At 44.0% G+C, this 19483-nt stretch overlaps 3 protein-coding genes across 3 annotated transcripts; 1 reads left to right on the top strand and 2 right to left on the bottom strand.

The window, feature by feature from the left end:
• The first annotated feature begins 505 nt into the window (after window positions 1-505).
• LOC306715187 (OX-2 membrane glycoprotein) lies at window positions 506-9522 on the top strand. Its single transcript, XM_079185470.1, has 6 exons — window positions 506-696; window positions 1038-1361; window positions 1845-2174; window positions 3671-3955; window positions 4398-4499; window positions 8264-9522. The coding sequence occupies exons 1-6, from the start codon at window positions 627-629 to the stop codon at window positions 8266-8268; spliced, it is 1116 nt and encodes a 371-aa protein (XP_079041596.1). The 5' UTR covers window positions 506-626; the 3' UTR covers window positions 8269-9522.
• A 2864-nt stretch (window positions 9523-12386) lies between these two features.
• Window positions 12387-14877, bottom strand: LOC306715540 (uncharacterized protein). Its single transcript, XM_079185938.1, has 5 exons — window positions 14675-14877; window positions 13470-13793; window positions 13291-13329; window positions 13094-13210; window positions 12387-12938 (listed from the first exon to the last, which is right to left on the bottom strand). The coding sequence occupies exons 1-5, from the start codon at window positions 14748-14750 to the stop codon at window positions 12832-12834; spliced, it is 663 nt and encodes a 220-aa protein (XP_079042064.1). The 5' UTR covers window positions 14751-14877; the 3' UTR covers window positions 12387-12831.
• Window positions 14878-14971: 94 nt separating this feature from the next.
• On the bottom strand, window positions 14972-19002 carry LOC306715538 (uncharacterized protein). The gene is made up of 6 exons (XM_079185936.1): window positions 18650-19002; window positions 16928-17251; window positions 16752-16793; window positions 16495-16617; window positions 16368-16408; window positions 14972-16280 (listed from the first exon to the last, which is right to left on the bottom strand). Exons 1-6 carry the CDS (start codon window positions 18723-18725, stop codon window positions 15912-15914), a joined length of 975 nt encoding a protein of 324 aa, XP_079042062.1. The 5' UTR covers window positions 18726-19002; the 3' UTR covers window positions 14972-15911.
• Window positions 19003-19483: the final 481 nt, after the last annotated feature.

The following is a 19483-nucleotide window of genomic DNA, read 5'->3' as shown; positions in this document are numbered from 1 at the left end:
CAAACACACACGGCCACTATAAGGTCTTTGAGGTAAGATTTCAGGTATTGATCTTGAAATCTCGCGGTCGCCGCTGTCGAGACATCAAAGTGGGGCAGCTTTCTTTGCTGCCGGATGATTGTGGGTTAACCGGACAGGGTGTGCATGCTGTGGATCATCATGTAAAACCTCCAGGTGATGTTTCATGAGTCAGCAGCTGTTGCTGTTGATGCCGACACATTGTATTACCGTGGCGAACAATGTCTCAAAGCTGCAAAAAGGTTCATTCCCTTCCAGTAATCAGTGATGCTGCTGAGAGGATGCTGCCATTGCTAATGTCATCCTCTGGCTTCATGTTTCCCATTACAGCAGACAGTAAGATGCAGCTACGACTGTGCTGACCAGCAGCAGCTCAAACAAGTCACGCCACTGGACAGCTGACGGGGGGGTACATCTGCATCACATCCTCTGCATTCACACTTGTGTCATTGCTAATGTTTTACTTTGCGCGTCGCCACAAGTTAGTTGTAGGTTGTTGGTTGTGGTGTGGGCTGTTTCTAGCTCTCTGACAGTGTTTGTGTTCGCAGCTGCAGCCTGGAAGTGATTCTGGCTCAGCGTGTGAGTTGGTGACCCAGCCTCAGTGTGCGATGTGTGGACCTGCCTTGTCCCTGTGTCTGCTGCTCTGGACGGTGGGAAGGGGAGTTCCCGGGACGCAAGGTACGTTCTGCAGCCATTTGGTGCTTTTTGGTTTGGGTGAGAGAGAAAGATCTAACTCTAGTGCGTTCAGTTTCCTTGGTACTGAGTTCTCTTGGCAGTGATGACAACTATAACTAAGTACATTTACTTCAGTTCTATTGTATTATAATAATGTCATCTTCTGCAGAAGGAGTTCCTCTACTTTTGATACTTTAAGTACACTTTAATGATAATACTTCTGTGCTGTTCGAAGGATTTTGTATGAAGGACCTTCAATTTTCATTACATTGTTGTATTGATACATAAGTTAATGTTCTCAGTACCTCTCTCACCACTGTATGTCATATGGTCTCTGAACTCAGGTCAGGTCACGGCTCCTGCCAGTCTGAGGGCAGAGATAGGTCGGTCCCTGCTGCTTGGCTGCAACGTCAGCACGGGAACAGGCCAAACCGTCCGGCAAGTGCGCTGGCTCAACAGGCACAACAAGGTCCTGCTGGCGTACCAGCCAAACGTGCCGGTGCGCGTCAGCCATCAGGAACCCGACGTGCAGCTCACCGCCTCCCACGACGACGCCAGCTACATCACCATCAAGAGGGTGCGGCCCGATGACGAGGGCTGCTACCGATGCATCTTTGATGTTTACCCCATCGGCTCGCTGGAAGGCACCACGTGCATCACCATCACTGGTCAGTCTGAGTTCAAATCTCATCTAAAATGTACTTCCAGAGATTCGAGTTGTGTCAAGAATCTACTGGCCAAACAACTTAATCAGAGTTGGCTCCTCACGTCTGTTATCTTAAAGAAGTTATCTTCAATAAACATCTTTTAATGCGGCAGCTCACACTCAACATCTGAAACTTTTTAGGGTCACAGAGGGTGTTTGGTTTTCCTCACTAGACCCCTTATGAGACAGGAAGTAGTAGGCTTGGGTTTGAACTAGCAGACCAGCAGGGGGGAGAGCCCACCCACCCAGCTAGCCTTGACACTTCCTGTTGTTGCTAAAAAATGTGCACACACATCTTTAATGAACCCAGACTCCTCCTGTTGCACACAAGCAGCAGTCCTGTAAAGTTTTTATTGTACAATTTGAGGCCAGCAGAAATCCACACACAGTCCTCTTCATTTTCCTGATGTTAAGATTAATAACGGGAGCGTTCTCTTTGTCCCAGGCAAAGTGCGCCTGGAGGGCAACAAGACGGCCGTGAGCGGGAAGCCGGCCACCCTCTCCTGCTGGTACAACCTCCCCGAGAGGGTGCAGCAGGTGCTGTGGAGCAAGACGGCCGAGCAGGGAGACACCACCACCGTGGCCTCCTTCACCAAGCACGGCCGCCAGAAGACAGAGGAGCAGTACAGGGGTCGGGTTAGCTTGAGCCGGACCCTGGGCGACACCCAGCTGACCATCCAGGGGGTCAAGACGGAGGACGAGGGGTGCTACACCTGCGAGTTCCACACATACCCAGACGGCACCAGAAAAGACACCGCCTGCCTGTCTGTTTACGGTGAGCACCCAAACTATCTTTAATACTGTACGCAAGGTAGGTGTTTGGAGAAGTATTTAAAGCACTGCTGTCATTGTTTGCACTGTTAGCTGCCGGCTCAGCTCAGCTGCCGCCATGTTGAGAGTTGTTGAGAGGCAATCGAAATGCTCCCAATCTCGTATATAGCACCTTTAAAGTAGATCCGGATCCTTTATTTAGATCCTTTGCAGAATGCCCCTTTCGCCTACTCAGGTGATGCCACATTATCATGTTTCGTGGAGCTATTTTGGAACTTATGACTAATATTCGATATTTCCAGACATTGTTCTAAATAATCAGATGAAGATAAGAAGTTTTCCGTTTGTTCCACCACTAGTTGCGGTCACTTACTGAGAAATAATGATGCTACCAGGCTGTGAAATGATACGGGACTGTCTGAGCTCTGATCTAGCATCTAAAACACACATTCCCACGGCTTTCCACTTGGAGTTTGTTCTCTTTGTGAAAAGATTTACTAGTTTGCAATGACTGTCTCTACTGTAGATTGGCCTTCATATAAATACACAAAAGTCAACAACAAAATACATACAGAACAGCATAAAAACTGAATTGTATTCGTAATAAATTCGTTTTTGAGGAGCTTTAAAGAAACGGTAATGTCCGAATACAAACACTGAACACCTTCGGGATTATTTTCCTAAGGATCTTGACGCGAATTGTACTGGAAATATACTGTAAGCTGAGAGGAAATGTGTGCTACTGTGTGTGTGTGTGCATCCCAAACATAGCTCAGGAAAGGGAAGGAAGCTCCGTGGATAAACAAACCCTGAGGTGAGAGTTTCTCGAGTGGGTCATTAAACTACTGTTTTGGTGACGGCGCTTCGCGACGCTCGCCAGCACTCAGCCCCGTCCTCTTTCTCCCCTCAATGTCCCAGAGACGTGTCAACCACAACGTTAAAAAGAGCACAACCTTTCTGCCTTTTAGAAGACGTCAGCAAACGCTCCAGGACTGTGAGTGGCTGTTGATCTTCCTCTCTGTGTGTGTGTGTGTTTTGGGGTGATAATGTTGACAGAGGGAGGGTGTCACTGAGGGGAAAGGGGTGATTAATTTGGGCGAAAGCCCAGGGGATGAGTGGCTCACTGTTTCCCCAGACACAAGGCCTCAGTGTGTGTGTGTGTGTGTGTGTGTGTGTGTGTGTCCTTCTACTCGCTCTGCTAAACAAGCTTTGTCTCAACTGACAGAAGATCCAGACGCACAAACACAACCACACAGAGTTAGTAAAAGCTGCTTTGCCTCTGTTTTCTGGCGGCCCGTCGGAGGACAACTTGTGTTATTGTGTCCTGGGGGGGAGAGATTAACCGGCGATGTGCCCTGTCTCTCCATCTCTGCTTTCTGTTGTCTGTGATTGGCAAGCTCAGACAAAATACAAATAGGCTGCAATTAACCCGGAGAAAAAAAAACAACATATGCTCAATTTGACTGAAGCAGCCACTGAACACAATCTTTCTCTCGCCAGTTTTACCCAAACCAGAGGCGGGTTACGCGACCTCGCCCTCGGGGGTCGCTGAGGCAAACTGCACCGCCCGGTCCCGACCTGCAGCGGAGATCATGTGGAACATCGGCGGGGACAACCAAACTCTTGGACCGCCCATTTCATCCGCCTACGACCAGGGCGACGGCACGACGCTTGTGACGAGCACGCTGTCCTTCCACTCAGCGCTGCTCAATGAGCTGTCCGTCAAGTGCTTCGTGCACCACCCGGGTTTGGAGAAACCCCTGACAGTGTCCCTCAACACAAACGGTGAGGAGCTCGTAGATCCTGTTCTAAGGAGTCCAATTTCCTCTGGTGTCTCACATCTTATGTGCAACGACCTTTCCCGTAAAGGCCCCGCACACAAGAAAGCAGCACAAGAAACAGTCCAAAAGTAAATCTACGTACCTCGTGTCTCAAAAATGTGTAGGAACCAGTTATATTTCACATTCTTGGGTGCTGGGGTGAGGCACAAAGAGGCCTTTTGTTTTCCACATGTGTTTATTCTCAGCTATTGTAGTCTGGGGTAATTACGGCTGCTTTGATGGGGTCCTGAATCCTGTAATGTCGCAGCATACGAGAAGGATTATTTTTCACATAAGAAAGTCGTTATTCTGCTACCAAAGCACCTAACATGTTTAGTCCAGATGTCATAAAGCATAAACAGTGATTTAACTATACGTGTGTGTGTGTGTGTGTGTGTGTGTTGCAGTGAGTCCAGCCATGGTCATCCTCCTCTCAGTGTGCGGTGTGGTAGCGGTCCTCCTCCTCTGTCTGTGTGTGTGTCTCTGCAAGTGCTTCATCTGTACTGACGGTGAGTCCCGACTCTGCAGCTTCACCTCCCGCATTCACTCCTTCAAGCCACATTCACTCGCGAGTGACTTGACAAAATGTATTAACAGTTTATGTCCACATTTGTTGGGAGTACCGTTTCATTACAATTTCATTTAATCCGCCTAAAACAGCACCGGCGAATTACAGAGTGTTTCTGTGGGCAACAAGGTCAAGCCTGTTCTCTTGTGGTTTTCCAAAGGCATTCTGGGAAGTTGCAAAAGAGTACATTACAGCATGTCATCAAAAATGACTGTAACTCCTGTTATGAGAAGGTGGATGTTTTCTTTTCAGGCTGCCAGCAGCTCAGGAAAAGGGTGAAGAAAGTGAAAAAGAGGCACTTTGAGTAAATCCTAAAGTGCTTCAGAGTTCAGCAGAAACCTGAGGTTGTTGTGGGCGGCTCTCCGGAGCGACTAACTGTAAAAACCGGCTGAGCATTTTGAGGGTTTTCCGTGCGCTTTTCTTCATTACAGGATCTCCATCGTGGGACAAAAGCACTCAGCGGAAATGCAGCGCATTGTTTGTCTTGTGGCCAAGTTTTGAGAGCCTCTTGTCATTGCAGTGATTATGATGAAGTATTTCTACTGGTTACATAAACATCGAGAGCATTTAACAGCTAAAAACAGAGCTAAAAGGAGGGTAATCGAGACCATAAACTCATGTTTACAATGTTTACTGAGGGAATAAATCAAGAGAGAAGTCATATTCTCACAGACTTCTAAACAATCAGACTCATTTTGCGACCAGAGGAGTCGCCCCCTGCCGGCTTCAGTCACTCAGCTTTAGCTTCACTTTTCAGACCCGCGCATTGCTGCCTGGTAGTACAGCACAGCACAGTAGTTTGGAAAGAAATCTCAGAGGAAGTGAATATGCTGCGTGTTGGTAAAGTGAGAGTGAACAGGAGCGTCATCAAACCATGAAATACCTCACGTTGCTCTGAAAACACACATTTGAAAGGTCAACAGGGCTCTCGGGAACTCTCCACACAGAGGTGGCATTGCTTACTCGCTCGTGTGTCATAAACACTCTCCTGACTCCCGTTAACACCTTTCCCACAATGCTCTCCGGGTGTCGTGGAAACAGTGCGGTGCCAGCGTAATGTGGCGTGTGGACCACAGCCCATTTCCCCCTTTATCTTCAATGTTCTGCCCGCCGAGGGAGAGGCCGGGAGAGCCGAAGTTATCGCGGCATTGACAGAAGCCTTGGCTGACGTCGGCGCTTCTGCCGGCCAAACAAAAGTCGCAAGGGAAGAAAAACAACAGTGGGAGCCGACGCGTCGAGGTCAGCACGGTCCCACGGATAATCTCGATTTGGCAATGCACTTGTGAGCAAACCAGAGTCATAAGAGAAATCCCAACTAATAAAGTTCTTCTAGAGCAATTAATTTCCCCCAAAAGATTTATGAGTTTCCTTTTCCGCCTCAGCTCCCCCTCGTCTTTGTTTTCTCGTGCGATAAGAAAGAAGAGGGCACATACGCACATTTTCCTGATGTCTCAGAGATGGAAACACGCCGACACGTCGCTTTAATTCCCTCTTTATTCGTCACCTCCCCATGTCAAGCTCCAAATTCCACATTCGCCCGCAACAAAGGCGTGATTGTGTTTTTCTCACGTCCCAAATGTTTCAGACGATGGGGGACAATCTTGTCGTCTTAAATACTGTATTTGCATGTGATTGATGGTCTGGTGTTGAACCAGAGCTTGCTCAAGCATCTGTGGGATATCTTGAATAAATGGCAGCTGGGTCACTGCAAAAATAGATTTTCTCAGAAATAAAAAAAGCTTCCGTTTGCTTGAGACTTTCCACATTGCTTGAAAGTCTTTCCTCGTTCTCAACTCCGTGGATCCTGAGCGGAATACCAAGTGGTTGTGCTGATTGTCGTGAGTTAGCAGCCAGAATAAAAGACCTTCTTTCTTTGAATCCTTTGGACTGTGGGGGGAAGACTGACATTAGAGGCCTGGAGGAGGGAGCGGTGACAAGGAGGAACACAGCTCGAAGTTGATATCCTGCCCAGTTGATAACAACACTCGACTGTACAGACACAGTTTACTGTGATGTGATTCCGATTTCAGTTTAAGGGAGGAGAGCTGTGTCCTTATTTGGAGCAGACCTCATTCATTTCATCATATCTTATATTTATAGTTATTTAAATGGCATCAAACAGACAGAGAGCACGCGTCTGATCTAGAAGAAACAGATCTCAAAGAAATAGTCCCTGTGAACACTTTTTTAAGCCCCTGAAGTATTTTTATGCAACATTAAATATTTGCAACAATCAGAGTAAAAACTAAAAAACTCTCTGCATGACATACACCACTATAAGAGAGAATGCTTTTGTTGTAACGTGGGTGAACTGACCCTTTAATTAAGACTTCACAGAGATACGCGCGCATTTAAAGTGCGGCGGAGACGTTCCGCGGCAGAGGAACCCGCTGTGGACGGCCTGAAAAGCTGTGATGTCTGCGGCCCAAGTTGAACCGCGAGCCGGCCACAAATAGGCTTTTGTGGTTCCCTCTGAATCAGTGGGCGTAATTCGGCCTTCAATCACGGCTGGGAAATAGGGCCGAGGTTCTTCCAGTAAAACGCTGCTCGCCTATTTGTGTTTCCATGTTTTATTTTTTTGTGGTGTGGCCGGGGTTGAGATGTACAGACTATAAGGTGCAGGGGTGGCACACCGCTTCAAGAACGGGGAGTTAACCTCAGATAAGACGCGTTTATTCATGAAAGCCAATGTTTTCAGTGGCACCTTTTAATCTGTAGCACCACAGGAAGCACGAGGGAGCAGCCACATCCGGCCATGAGGGCAGAACTCAACTGAACACCGATTGCTCCTCAGAGATTAGATGTAGGAAAAACACGCCGACCGCGCGGCGCACCGTGTGTGTTAACAGGATGCTAGTGACACCTGCTGCTCGCGCTGCACTTTCTTTTTCAGTCACATGTGGCCTCTGCTCTGCAGTGTTTGAGTGATTTTCCAGGCCCTTCTGCCACACACTTAACTTGCCGCTCTCGCTCTAATTGGCTTTTTTTTCGGCCACGTGTGCCGATTCATCTTACAGGCTGAGTGGGCCAACGCGAAATAACTCGCATTGCTGCCACATGCACGCTGAGGAGTGGCAGGCCGTGAATCACGGCGGAGGAATGCCTGCAGTGTTTCATCATTTTAGTGCATGTGGTCTTTTTTTGGATGTGAGCGGGGATACAGGCGTGTATGTGCGTGCTTGTGTTTATTTTTGCATTCCTGTGTGGGATTTATTTCTCCTAAATGCAACCTCTGCCCATCACGTTATGACATTTTTGTCTCATTCTTCTCTTGGAGCTGCAGACACAACATTGATTTCCTGCCTCAATGCCAGCCGTAAAACTTTGACCCAACTTCCATCTCGTATACTGTGATGAATAAAAGTTTTTTTTTGAACTTGTTGGAGCTGTAATCTTCATTGTTACAAATCAAAAATAGGATTTATGGCCTGTCCTGTTCGCATTTAGCTGCAGAAATCTTAAAATCTTTTTAAGACGTATGTCTAATTATTATAAAGAGTTGGAGAAGATGATACCTTTTTGTTCTATTATTGTAAATGTCACTGCTCAACCTTTTACAGGTGGATTCTCAACGGGTGCTCTGTCAGGAAAAGGGTGTCGCAGCCCGACAGGACATCCAGACTGCCGAGGAAGGATTTGTGTTGATTAATGAAACGTTGTGGAAAGTTTCTGACCAACTAACAAGAGTCTTTTCTCTCCGTCCAGACTGATTTGGAGGCCCGACGTCACCACTGCTTTGATGAAGGCCCAGCGGCGCTCTGAGCCTGAGCGAGCTGCTCGGCACCGTGCCCTCCGGCTCAGCGAGCAAGAGGAAGGGAACAGAGCTTTCTACAGAACTGAGCCAACGCTGCTGGTTCGGCTTCCACGAGCCGGGAAGATCCTGCAAGTGCAGAAACACATTTCTTTTGACATTTACCACAACGTAAACAGAACTAAAACCACATTATTTAATGCTCCATGTTACACTTACAGTATAAAGTGTAGTGATGGATACAATGTTGCAATGTGTGTGTGTGTGTGTGTGTGTGTGTGTGTGAGATCAATTCTCAGGCGTGATAAATTATGTATATATTTTTTATATTGTTTGATATGTTTAGCTTGGTTTGTGTTTGAAAAGTAAATTAACTAAAGTACATCTAAATTTAAATACACCAGTCATTTGTTAGCAGGGAATTCATTTAAATTGAGCAAAAACGTTGCCTTAAAAAAAACTTAAAATCTTAATTCTTTCTATTTGACTTTATTCTTACATCGCTAAATAAGCTAAATTAAAGTTAATTGGGTTATGTATCGGGTTTTGTTTAGCAGCATGAGGTCATTTTGCCAAAGCTGCCCACCACAGGGTGCTACATCACCCAATTAGTGGGAGTCAGTGAGACCACCATTTTTATAAACTACTGTAGAAAAGAAGATTAAAAGGACGCGGTGCCAATCCTGAACTAGACTTACACGTTACAGGAAAGGAGGCTAAACTCTGACTTTTAGTGAACCAGCCCTGGTGTGACTCAGACTGAAAGGATATATTTGAGTGAGAAATAATGAAAGGTTTGTTATTTATAGCTGCTGTGTTGTGCGGGACAGAGAAGGGTGGTCGACTTGTAACCTTCGCTCGGTGGTTAACACCGCCTAAACAATGAGCCCTGCAGCTGTGAATCACTGTTTGAGTGGGACAGTGTGTGTGTGTGTGTGTGTATGTGTGTGTGCAAAGACATTCGGAGTGTGTGTTGTACAGTATTTCATGACTTACAGAGCCGCGCTGTAGGAAAATCTAACTTTTTATTTGGGAAAATATTAATGTAGGCCTACTTGGGCTGTGTACAGCATAGTTAGGTTTGTTGAAAATATCATTTTAATCTCATTTATCAGGAAAAAATATTTTCTAATAACAATTAAACTCAGTTGTTGGATGTTTTTTCAGTAATTATCTGTATATAAAGAGGATTAAATGTTAATAAATGCCTACATTGAAGTAAAAACAAACCTTTTCATTCTTTCTTTCAGTGATAATAATAATCACATCTTCAGTATTCACCTTTTTTAATATCTGTGAGACTTGATAACTAGTTTACTGTTCTGGTGCTGAGAAAAATATGAAGTAAAACCAGAGACTTCATCTGCTTTTAGGAATAATCAAATGTTTTCCTTTTGAATAATTCCTCTAATTTCTCACTGAACTCTCCGAAGCAGCTTGGATTCTTTAGACATCGCCGGGTTGTGCTGTATGGAGACTGTGGGTGGTACAGACACCAACATGTTTCACAATAGGAAACTCATTTCCTTCACAGCCCACTCCAGTGACTTTACTATTTCACTCTCAGACCTTGTGAGTGGCGTACCGCCGTCTTCGTGCCTTTTTCTATAACGATCTATGACTAATGTCAATATTTAAAGCTTGAAATATCCCCAAATGAACACGCGCCTGGTTCCACAATTGAGTCTCGCGCCCAAACAATCATCTAAAAAACACATTGCAAAGTAATTGTTGGCATGAAATTAAAGCACTTCAAGAGTTCAACCTCTAGTTCCACAGGACGCAATCGCTTTTATTGTTCCTGATTTGATCTTAATGCTTTTGCATTTAATTCCCTACGACTAAAAAAGAAAAATAATTCATATACAATACAATAAGTCTATTACTTGTCCTCAATCATTTTACAGCAATTCATTACAGTGTAGCTGTAACTCCGGGACGCTACGAGAGAGCACGAACTGTAGTAAGTTTGAATAGTTAGTAAAAGTTATGGACAAATGGTTGAGTTATATAACGGGACCGATAAACGGTGAAAAGGGCTTATCTGGAGGAAACTGGGCTAATTTCCATTGGACTTCACAATGAAAGCGCTAGTATGTTTTTGTTTATTTAAGTCATCACTTGACTTTTCCTCAAACTGAATTATTCATCCTGTTTTGGAAATTAACTCTGAATTGAACCATTGTGCAACGTTTTCCCCAAACATCTGAGACATTTATTTTCCCGCTTACAGTTTCCACAAACCTCACAAAGACAGGAAAGGGAAAGTAGTTCCCTTCTTACTTGGAGGCACTTAACATATTTATTTTATTTTTAAAGCAGATAATCGGACTATTAATATAAACAGCGGGGCTCATGGAGGAAACCGCTAACCTTGAGTGGACTTCACAATAAAATCCCTTTTGTTTTGGTCCCTCTGTGGTTTTACGGAGTCACACTGGTCAGAAATATTAATATAAAGTATTTGTCTGGTTCCCTTTTGAGTTCAGAATCCAGAGTTTTACTCTTACACCACTAGATGGTGACCATGTTTGATTTGCTTTAAAGTGACTTTTCAAGTTGTCCCATCCAGCATTAATTACATTTCTCCACTTCCACTCCCCTTAAATAACACAATGAAGAACCTAGCATAGCTGTTAAGATGTAGAAGTTTTGAAACGTCCTTGTTTGTAACTCTAAAGGGGCAACGAGCCGCTCTACCTGCACGTGTCACATCGTGGCTGGTGGGCGATGCAGTTTGTTGGGTGGGGTGTTTGTGTGCAAGTGTGTGTGAGTACCGTGCAAGCAATGCTTTTAGCACTTTTAAAACCACACATGCCACAGGCCACGTCGCTCCTCCAGCTTCTGCAGCCCTGCGCTTGTATACGGCAGACTCCCCACCGTCACCGCTTCGCTCTCCACTCATTTGACGAATCAGTTTTGAACTGTGTGTTCAACCAGCTGCAAAATACTCTCCTTCGACACCTCCTCATGTGGATGATAAAAGTCTCCAAAACATTATCAGGCAACAACGTGGTGACTGTTTTTGTTGCCGCAAAATCCTCTAAAATCAAGAAGCTGCTCATTTAGTGTTAAATATATATAAATGTAACGTCATCGCATGCTAGATGTCAAACATATTGTAGGAAGATAAAGCATCTCTCTCTCTCAAAGCTCCGCTTCAAAATCATGTTTTTAATTTTTCCAGTAATACTCGTATTGCCATGTTTGTTCTTGTGCACTAATTCACATTCCACTACCTTTTGATATGTGACAAATGATGTTATCTGATTGTCTATAACAAGTATTTTGTCGTGGGAACGAAACGCTTCATGACCTTTTTAGAAACGTAACACGAGGAGGCCCGTGGAGAGTTTTGGTTCACTTGTCATTGACACTGTAGCGGGTTTCAGTCTGAAGTGAAAGGTGCCATTTCCTGGATTCAGAGTGGGAGTTGATCGTATGATGAGCTGAAATACAACAACAAGAAGCTTTTTCCCCTGTCCGAGTGCTCCGAACATGTGCTTTAAATGTGAGTCATACTCAAGTGTGGAAGGCAGTCATTTATTAGCACCTTGGACTAGTTTCGGTGTCAAAATCACAACGTGGGAAACGTCCATAATGCAACTCTCCCTGCAACAGCATCAGCATGAAAGCCTGATTAAGTTTGGCGTGCAGAAACAGGCGTTTAATAGGATAATGAATTCCTCAGTACATTTGTTCTATCTCACCATCTTTCTGATGGATTGCAATGTAGCTTCGTACAGCTAATCGTGGTCCCCAGAGGATGAATCTTTGAGCTGAAAGCAGTGCTTTGCTTTCCATATGGTTCAGCTAACTTGCCTCTTGTGTCAGGCTTAACAAGTTAATAGCTAAATTAGCCTGCAAAATGTGTATTATTTGGTGTGAAACAACTTCCAGCCTTTGTGTTCACGTGACGTGTGGTTTAATTCTGCTTCCTGTTCGTCAGTCTGTCTGCTCAGACGCTGTCCCCAAGAACAAAAGCTACTTCGATCAAAGTAGTGCGTAAAGACCAGAGGTGCCAACGTAAAAATACACACACACACACACACACCAGTATAGATATAGAGACGTTTATAAAAAGGATAGCTGCACAAGACGTGTGAACACAGTTACCTTTACAGGAAACAAAACTATTTACCTGTGAATGTGTTGCATTCTGCACGCACACACACACACACACTGCAAGAGCTCAACAATGGCGGTTTCTCATGTGAGAAATTTCACTTCTGTGCAATTGCACTTTGATTTACAGTAATACAAATGCACAACACAGACTCTACAGCAGTATTCATTCTTATTCAGGACAGAAAACACATCATTAAGCAAAAGAAATCTTCATAGTTTGTCAATGTAAAAAACGTTTTTAAAGGCTGTGAAAACCCAATAAATAAAGCATGCTGCATACAAATACAAAGCATGATAATGAAGCCAATTATTGAGAAACACAGATCAGTAAATATGAGAACAGATCAGATACAAGTGTCTTGTAATCTTGAAATGAATGCAATAATAATGCAATTTAACTTGGCGGATTGATTTCAAGGCACGGCTGACTGTTTTCATTGATGGGAGATGTTGGCAAAGCATCATGGGAGGGCTGGCGGCTCGGTGTGTCCCTGCATTTTCCTGCACAATTGGATTGAGAGGAATCCTTTTAGTGAATATGTACTCTATTGTGTAGTCATTCTTGTTGTTTTGTGGCTTTTTTACTCTTTTCAGATTAGACCTTCAGCAGGAAGGCTGCTGCAACAAATGTATGGGAAAATTCAAAAATGTCTCACCTTCACACCTACGTCTTGATGCAACACCTAAAGTTAGCATCGTGATGAAAAACACAGTGATCCCGACCGCACGGTACACAAATGGCCAGAAAGTGTCCTCCGTCACTGCCTCCGTCACTGGAAGATACCAGAGGACATTTGATTCAGCATCATGATTAAGCGATATCGTTGTGAGAGAGTGAATTAAGTTCTTTTACGTGGTTCTGAAGTCGTCATTGCAACGGTGGTGAGCTCACCTGAAAAACATTCAGATTGTTTATTCACCACATAACAGAGACATATCTTCAATCAGGCTATTTGGGGGGAAATGAAGGCTTCTAAATGAATGTCTGCATCTGTGTAGATTGTGTCTTTCTGTGCGGAAAGTCTCACTCACCGTGGACAGAGACGTTGATGTAATGACTGAGACTTCCTCCACCTTGGCACTGATACGCACCTGAGTCGTTTCTGCGTACCTTTTGAAAGATCAAAAATGATCTCCCTTCGAGATGTTTTAAAAGTTCCCACTCTGTTTTAATGTGACTGCTGCTGCTCACATTGACGGGGACATCAGATGTCTCAAGTTTGTACCAGGAGACTGTAGGCGGTGAACCGCTGCAGAATTGAACTGTGCAGTGAATCCGAAGGTCGTCTCCGAGGAAGCCTTCATAAACCGTGTTACGAATGACTCCAACTTGAACTTCACAATCTGATTCTTTACCTGCAAAAGGCAAAAACAACAAACAGAAAAGGTTCATTCATCCTTAGTTTACAGTTTACTGCGATACTAATGTAGCAATTTATACCAGCTAATGATAATTTTATCCTTCAATGGAGTCGTACCGCGATGCAATCATTCATCGAGATATCATGATATCACAATGATGTCGTCTAAATTGATAATAACACGCACATACCAACTCAAATTTCTCAGAAAATATATAAAAAGACAACAACTTGGATAAGTAGATTAATTAATAAGGTTAAATCAACATTTTATGAGCGTGTCAGGACACCAAACACACGACTTAATACAGTAAAACTAATGAAACACACTGAAGCTCACATTTACTTGATGAACGGAAACACAATTTGCATGAAAAAAGGAAGTGAGAGAGTGTACCAAGAGACTTTTTGTACCAGGAGACTGTAGGCAGTGAAAAGCTGCAGAATTCAACTGTGCAGTGAATCCGAAGGTCTCCTCCGACAAGAGCTTCATAAACCGTGTTACGATTGACTTCAATTTCAACTTCACAATCTGAATATTCATCTGCAAAATAAAAAAAGCTAAGCTAATTTTATGTAATTTTACTGGCTGAAATGTAAATAATGAAAATGTAATGAAAAGTATGCTGAATATTTTCCATCAACCATCTAAAAGATCCTCCTGATGTGCAAACAATTACCTAAAATCACTCCATTATAGCGTCAAAGTCAGTTTAACAGCCATTCATTGATTTTCTTTAGTTTTAGACTGCAACCACATTCACTTTCAGTCCAGTTTATCTCTTTGTTGAGTTGTTGGTGTGTCTGCATATCTGCTCTGGATATGGGAGGAATACTAAAAAAATGTAATTTTTAGCATCTTTAACAAAAACTTACTATCGGCATCCAGCGTGAGGAGCAGCGCCGCACAGACGGACACACGGAGGATGGTCAGGCACCAGTAGGGTCTCATGGTGGAAAAGAAACCAGCTATCCACTTCTGTAAAACAACTATCAGTGAAGTTCTGCTCTAGACGTCAACGTCAATGACATGTGGTTTACTTCACTTCCTGCCTTTGAGTACCGTGGTCTTCGGCGTATGCATACCCCCATTACACTACATGTGACAGCACAGAGAAGGACATGTTTCAGGCACACACAGAGTGTTTGAAAGACAAAAGACAGTCGGCAGGGAATGATGGATGTCGTCTTATTTGAAATCAAAACAGTTATGGATGCATATTATGTTATTTGATTGCACAAAATGATTAGATCGTTATTACATTCTTGATTTCCCAGTTTGAGAAACACAATAATTATTACAGAACGTCATTAGTCATTCATATAGTCAGACAGTGAGTCACTGATGTGGCACAGTTTGTAAGCTCATGAAACCGTTACTGTTAATAGATGTGAGGTTACTCGACAGAGTAAATTCAAGTCACGGATGTGCATCAGCACAAGGACACAGTTTTAACCCACAGAGAGTGCGTGACACAAAACATTCAAACTCAGATTGCAAACAAATCTATATTAGTTGAAGACATTTTGCAACATTTCTGTAAAAAAGTGGTTTAGTTTGGTCACAGGTGGAGCTGCTTTTTGGCCTCTCCAACGCTGCAGATTCACACAGACTGAGGACTTCATAGCCCAATTTCAGCCCTCACGTTAGAGGATTCAGTATTTTTCTTGTCAATAAATCCAATAAAACACCAAAAATCCCACACATTAGTCCAGCACCCAATTCTTTGACTTCCCCTGTCTGTGGCCCCGAGCACGTTGGTTCTTACCGGAGACGAAAAACGTAAAAAAAACGGAGCACAAACACACCGTTACTTTGTTGAAAAGTGATTTCCCAAAACAGAAGGGCCCTGTTGGTGTTGGCAGGCGTTACTAGGACAGGAGTAAATGATGAGATGGACACCAAACAGACGGTCGAGCTTGGTTGCACTCCGTTTCAATTGGGCGCGTTTGGAGTGCACCCGTTTCCTATTGGTACACGATGACCTCACACGTTTCCAGCAGAGCCTTTAAAGCGTTGACCGAATTGTGAAGATGCTAATTTTAGCATAGGGCTAAAATTGAGCTCCTCTGGGATGTGGCACTTTGAAATGTGTGTTAACAGTTGCTGAGTTTACATCAAGACGACGTGCTCTTTGAAGTGATTCAGTCTCGTGGGTGACGTGTCTTTAACACGGATAGCCGCGTACTCTGACGTCTCCTCCCTCGGCCTCCGCGGCCGGGCAGCAGCCGCCGCTGGAAGCTGATGGTTGAGAGCAGCGTACACGACAGAACCCCCCGCTTCCTCCGCCGGGAGCCCCCGTCTCTCTCTGTCCGCTCTCGTCTTGCCGTACACGTGCGCGTTGTCTTTCAGCAATGGCGGCTCGTTGGGCTGTGAGGGCGGGGTCTTTCTCCGGGTCGGCGGAGCAGAGGGGCTTCCTCGTGGCAGAGGCCGAGGGCCGGCGTGCAAGAAGGGTTGCTCGACCATGGGGATCGCCGCGTACTGCAAAAACAAAGCATCTTGCATGAAAATGTTTGAAGAATTTCAAAAAAAATGGATGTAAAGGTTTGAAATGCACCTTTTTCTTACTTGATTTTCCGTTTGCGTCTCTTTCCTTGATTCTGATTTGCCTGCATGTTGACATTTTGCTGAAGTTAGTCACTGTTTTTAAAGTCACAATCACGTCCCCGTGTGAAATATTTATTCAACGTCTCACCTTTACACCCTCGCATTGATACGACCGATATAATTATCACGATGATGACGAACGCCACAACCCCTGCAGCAAAGTACACGTACAGCCATAGATCTGTGGAGTTCTGATCCGAAGTTCTTCCTGCTAGAAGAAGAGCAAGTTAACATGAATGTGTTTGATCCGAAGTAATGAAGGCTACAGTGGTTGAAGAATTTAGATTCAAATGAAGACGTCGAAATATCAGTTTCACCGCACAACTCTATTTAGTTTATTCTTACTTGTGTCATTGCTCCTTGTAACATTGCTGCGCTCACCATCACCTATAAAACAAAGCACAGCAGCAATGTTCAGTCTTATGATATGAAGACAGACATTTGGTTCAAATGTATTAAGTAGCAGTTAAAAATCTGCATCTGTGTAGATTGTGTCTTTCTGTGCAGAAAGTCTCACTCACCGTGGACAGAGACGTTGATGTAATGACTGATACTTCCTCCACCTTGGCACTGATACGCACCTGAGTCGTTTCTGCGTACCTTTTGAAAGATCAAAAATGATCTCCCTACGAGATGTTTTAGAAGTTTCCACTCTGTTTTAATGTGACTGCTGCTGCTCACATTGACGGGGACATCAGTTGTCTCAAGTTTGTACCAGGAGACTGTAGGCGGTGAACCGCTGCAGAATTCAACTGTGCAGTGAATCCGAAGGTCGTCTCCGACGAAAGCTTCATAAACCGTGTTACGATTGACTTCAATTTCAACTTCACAATCTGATTCTTTACCTGCAAAAAGCAAAAACAACAAACAGAAAAGGTTCATTCATCCTTAGTTTACAGTTTACTGTGATACTAATGTAGCAATTTATACCAGCTAATGATAATTTTATCCTTCAATGGAGTCGTACCGCGATGCAATCATTTATCGAGATATCATGATGATGTCGTCTAAATTGATAATAACAAGCACATACCAACTCAAATTTCTCAGAAAATATATAAAAAGACAACAACTTGGACCCGGATAAGTAGATTAATTAATAAGGTTAAATCAACATTTTATGAGGGTGTAAGGACACCAAACACACGACTTAATACAGTAAAACTAATGAAACACACTGAAGCTCACATTTACTTGATGAACGGAAACACAATTTGCATGAAAAAGGGAAGTGTAAAGTACAGCGTCCCAGGGGGAACCGGAACTCCTCATCTGATTCTAAATCTCAGATACTTTGCATGAAATCTGCATCATCACCGGATATTCTGCTGTTCATGAATGTCGATTTAGAGTTAATTCTTGAACTGGGAAACAGAAGTCGACAAAACAACCTTAAAGAACAGAGAAAAGCTGCCCTGTGCTTTGTACTTTGCTCCATTTTCAAATGTTGGCTGCTCACTGCCACCATCAAGAGTCACTATTTAATAATACGTCCTCTGGCCTCAAACTACAAAGAAACATTTGAGGCACAAGGAAACCACAGTGAACACTTATAGATGAACACATGAATGACACTGTGGTCGGTGGCAGTAAATAGAGTCGCTCACATAAGATAAGAAATCCCACCTTTATGACAAATGGGAAATTATAGCAACCAGGAACATGACGTGGGTCGAAGACTTATAACGCTTTGAGTACAAAAAAATAAAATGTGTTGGGTTTTTTTTGTGCCATGTTTTGATAAAAATGTATTTCTGCCTCTTTTATGTTCGCATGCAATCTCTAATTGTTTCCATCAAACTCCCACTTCCACCTGCCGTGGAAGACGTTACCTGAAAGTTGCATTTTTAGCATCTGAAACCGATTTTTATGTTGCGAGTTCAACAGACATTCATGGTAGAATTTACAGACTTTTAAAGAAGATTAAGATTATAATGTGGTATATTAAAGGAAGAATAACCTTATTGACCTAACTCGTTGGGTTTAGATGACTGTGTGCCGACTTCTTCCTTTTAAAAACTGTATAAGCTGCTTTTTAACTCTATTATCATCTACTCTTAAAGTGCATGACCCTACACAGAAACCAGGCCTCCAACCTTCACTAGAGAACTTGGATAACGGTCACAAAACTGACTTTTTACTCCAAGGGCCTGATTAAACACACCTGAGACCTGCAGAGGAAGGAGAGGCGACGCTACACAAATACCGAGACTGCACAATATGCCCAAAAAATAATAACTCACTGTTAGCTTTTAAGGTGAGAAGCATCCCCGCCAAGACGAACACATGCAGGACGGTCCAGCGGTGGTTTGGCCTCATGATGCCTCCGTCGTAGTCAGTCCAAGTGTGAAATGTTCCTCCGAGCACATCGTTATTTGGTTGACAAAACAGAGAAGTGCTGAAGCTGATGTTGGAGCCACTTAGATGCACGCCGCTTCCTCTTTCTGTACTCTCTGCTCGCTCCCTTCCTACCTCTGCCTCTTTCCCCTTTAAAGCAGGGGCGGCGAGTGCACTGGAGGGGAGAGAAGGTCCGTGGGTGGGCTTGCTTCTCTAAATGTTGCAGCTCCGATGCAGTAAAACATCTCAGAGTAGAAGGATCCCACAGTTCTCAGGTGCTCACCTCGCTACGATGCAGCTATAAAGCAAAGATCTGTCTCTCTCTCTCACTTTACCTCTATTTTCATTTCCGAGTCTTGTTTCAGTCTGTGCACCTTTGACAGCGACTTCATCACTTCTTGTCAATGTCTGTGGTTCACCCTCTTTAAGCTGACTTCCTCCACCCTCTCCCATCCTTTCATCGTCACCATCTGCGTCTCCTGCAAACGTGTGCGGCCTTGTGCACAGCAGTGTGGTTTCAGAGGAGGATGCACAGCGCAGTGAAAAGGGGAGATGGGGACGCTGTGGCCTCTTTAATAATCTGTTGAAGTGTGTGCGTGTGTGGTTGCTATCGGGCAACACCATCAGCCCGTGGACCGCTTATCTGTCAATGAGTCTGCCTCATTCAGGTTTAAAGGATGACGACACCAGTTTTGCACATGAGTTCAGTTTATTTGTCACAGACTTTATTTAAAGTCTTC

Source organism: Pholis gunnellus (genome assembly GCF_910591455.1).
Source record: "Pholis gunnellus genome assembly, chromosome: 24".
Classification (NCBI taxonomy): domain Eukaryota; kingdom Metazoa; phylum Chordata; class Actinopteri; order Perciformes; family Pholidae; genus Pholis; species Pholis gunnellus.
Note: the sequence above shows the minus strand (reverse complement) of the source record. Positions and strands in the feature narration are given on the sequence as shown.